The sequence below is a fragment of the Camelina sativa genome, chromosome 11 (genome assembly GCF_000633955.1).
Source record: "Camelina sativa cultivar DH55 chromosome 11, Cs, whole genome shotgun sequence".
Lineage (NCBI taxonomy): Eukaryota > Viridiplantae > Streptophyta > Magnoliopsida > Brassicales > Brassicaceae > Camelina > Camelina sativa.
In genome coordinates, this window is record NC_025695.1 from 9,697,014 (window position 1) to 9,698,338 (window position 1,325).

At 39.5% G+C, this 1,325-nt stretch overlaps 1 protein-coding gene across 6 annotated transcripts in view; it reads right to left on the reverse strand.

Annotated features, from left to right (window-relative positions):
• The window catches only part of LOC104727792 (probable inactive receptor kinase At4g23740), a 3,678-nt gene continuing 2,985 nt past the window's right edge, over nt 633-1,325 (reverse strand). For 5 of the 6 annotated variants that reach the window (XM_019233136.1, XM_019233135.1, XM_019233132.1 and 2 more), the window contains one exon: nt 633-935. In XM_019233136.1, coding sequence (XP_019088681.1) covers nt 809-935 — 127 coding nt within the window. In that variant the 3' untranslated portion in view covers nt 633-808. Of the gene's footprint in view, nt 1,102-1,195; nt 1,316-1,325 lie in introns of all 6 variants that reach the window. The other variant, XM_019233133.1, reaches the window with a different exon arrangement.

Consider the following 1,325-nt stretch of genomic DNA (forward strand, 5'->3'; position numbering starts at 1 on the left):
TCCTTCTCTTTGTCATGCCTGTCCATAGAGACCGAGACATGCCGCTTGATGAAGTAGGGATGATATTCACTTGAACCAAGTTCAGTTATGCTACCACATAAGCAGAAAGTACTATTATGCTACCACAAGAAGGAAAAAATCAACATCAAACAGGAGTAACAAATGATAAGCATGCTTCTAAACCGCAGCTAAAGAAAACCATACCAACACTTTCTGAATAGCTTCATTAATTTGTTCTGGTTTACCAAACCAGGAAAAATTCAGAAAACCCATTAGTGGTTATAAACCGTTATAGAATGATAAAAAAAAATTATAATGGGTCAGTTTGGTTAAAGACCATTGAGCCGAAAATACAACCGCCCAAAAAACTTGCGACAAAATTGATAGCTCTCTGGTTGTAACCCTAAATTCACAAACTATGTATATGAACGATGCTTGCTTACTCCTTATCTTTGTGTGTATTGTTTACGCAGCACCTATCATGACCTCCAATTTCCACCATTCGGCTTCCTTAGTTTAGAGGCTTAACCAAATCTTGTTCTGATCCTTAGCCCCGTTTAATCGATCTCGTGTTGCGTTTCTGAACGTATTCGAATTCGAATTCTTTCTTTTTCCTTACGCAATACAACTTATGAATTGGAAATTTGAATCTATTTCATACTGAGTTTTGAAAACCAAGAATCTCTAAACAGAAAATATGTTTTGATGAACCGGTTCTAAACCGAAGAGAGAAGAAATAAACAGAGGAGTATACAACTTCACATGATAAATATGATTTGATGAATCAACAGTTTTGAATTTGATAGGTTCAAATTTCACTTGGCGTGGAACCTTCTGAGGCTTCATTTTCTGATTTGGGTTTGGATTCAGGTTCAATGCTGGTTCGTCGGTTCCCAACGTTCTCGATGAGCCTAACCAAATCAGACATCTTCGGCCTCTGGTCTGCTGCTTTCACAACACAAGACATTGCAATCTGCAACATCTCAACCATCTCTTCTTCTATGTTTGCATACCTCAGAAGCTCGATGTCGAATACTTCTGCCGTCCATTCCTCTCTCACTACCGAATGTACCCATCGAACCAAGTGGATAATCTCGTCCCCTACAGTTTCCATTTCCCAAAAATGATTAGAACTGAATACATATTGTAACCGTTAAAACATGGTCCAGTCTCCTCGGGTTATATAACTTTATACCTGCGGTTGTGTGAATGGGCGATTTTCCGGTGAGTAGTTCCAGCAGCACGACGCCGAAGCTGTAGACATCTGACAACTGAGAAGACTTTCTTGTGTCGGTTACTTCTGGTGCACGGTAACCAGCTTGTCT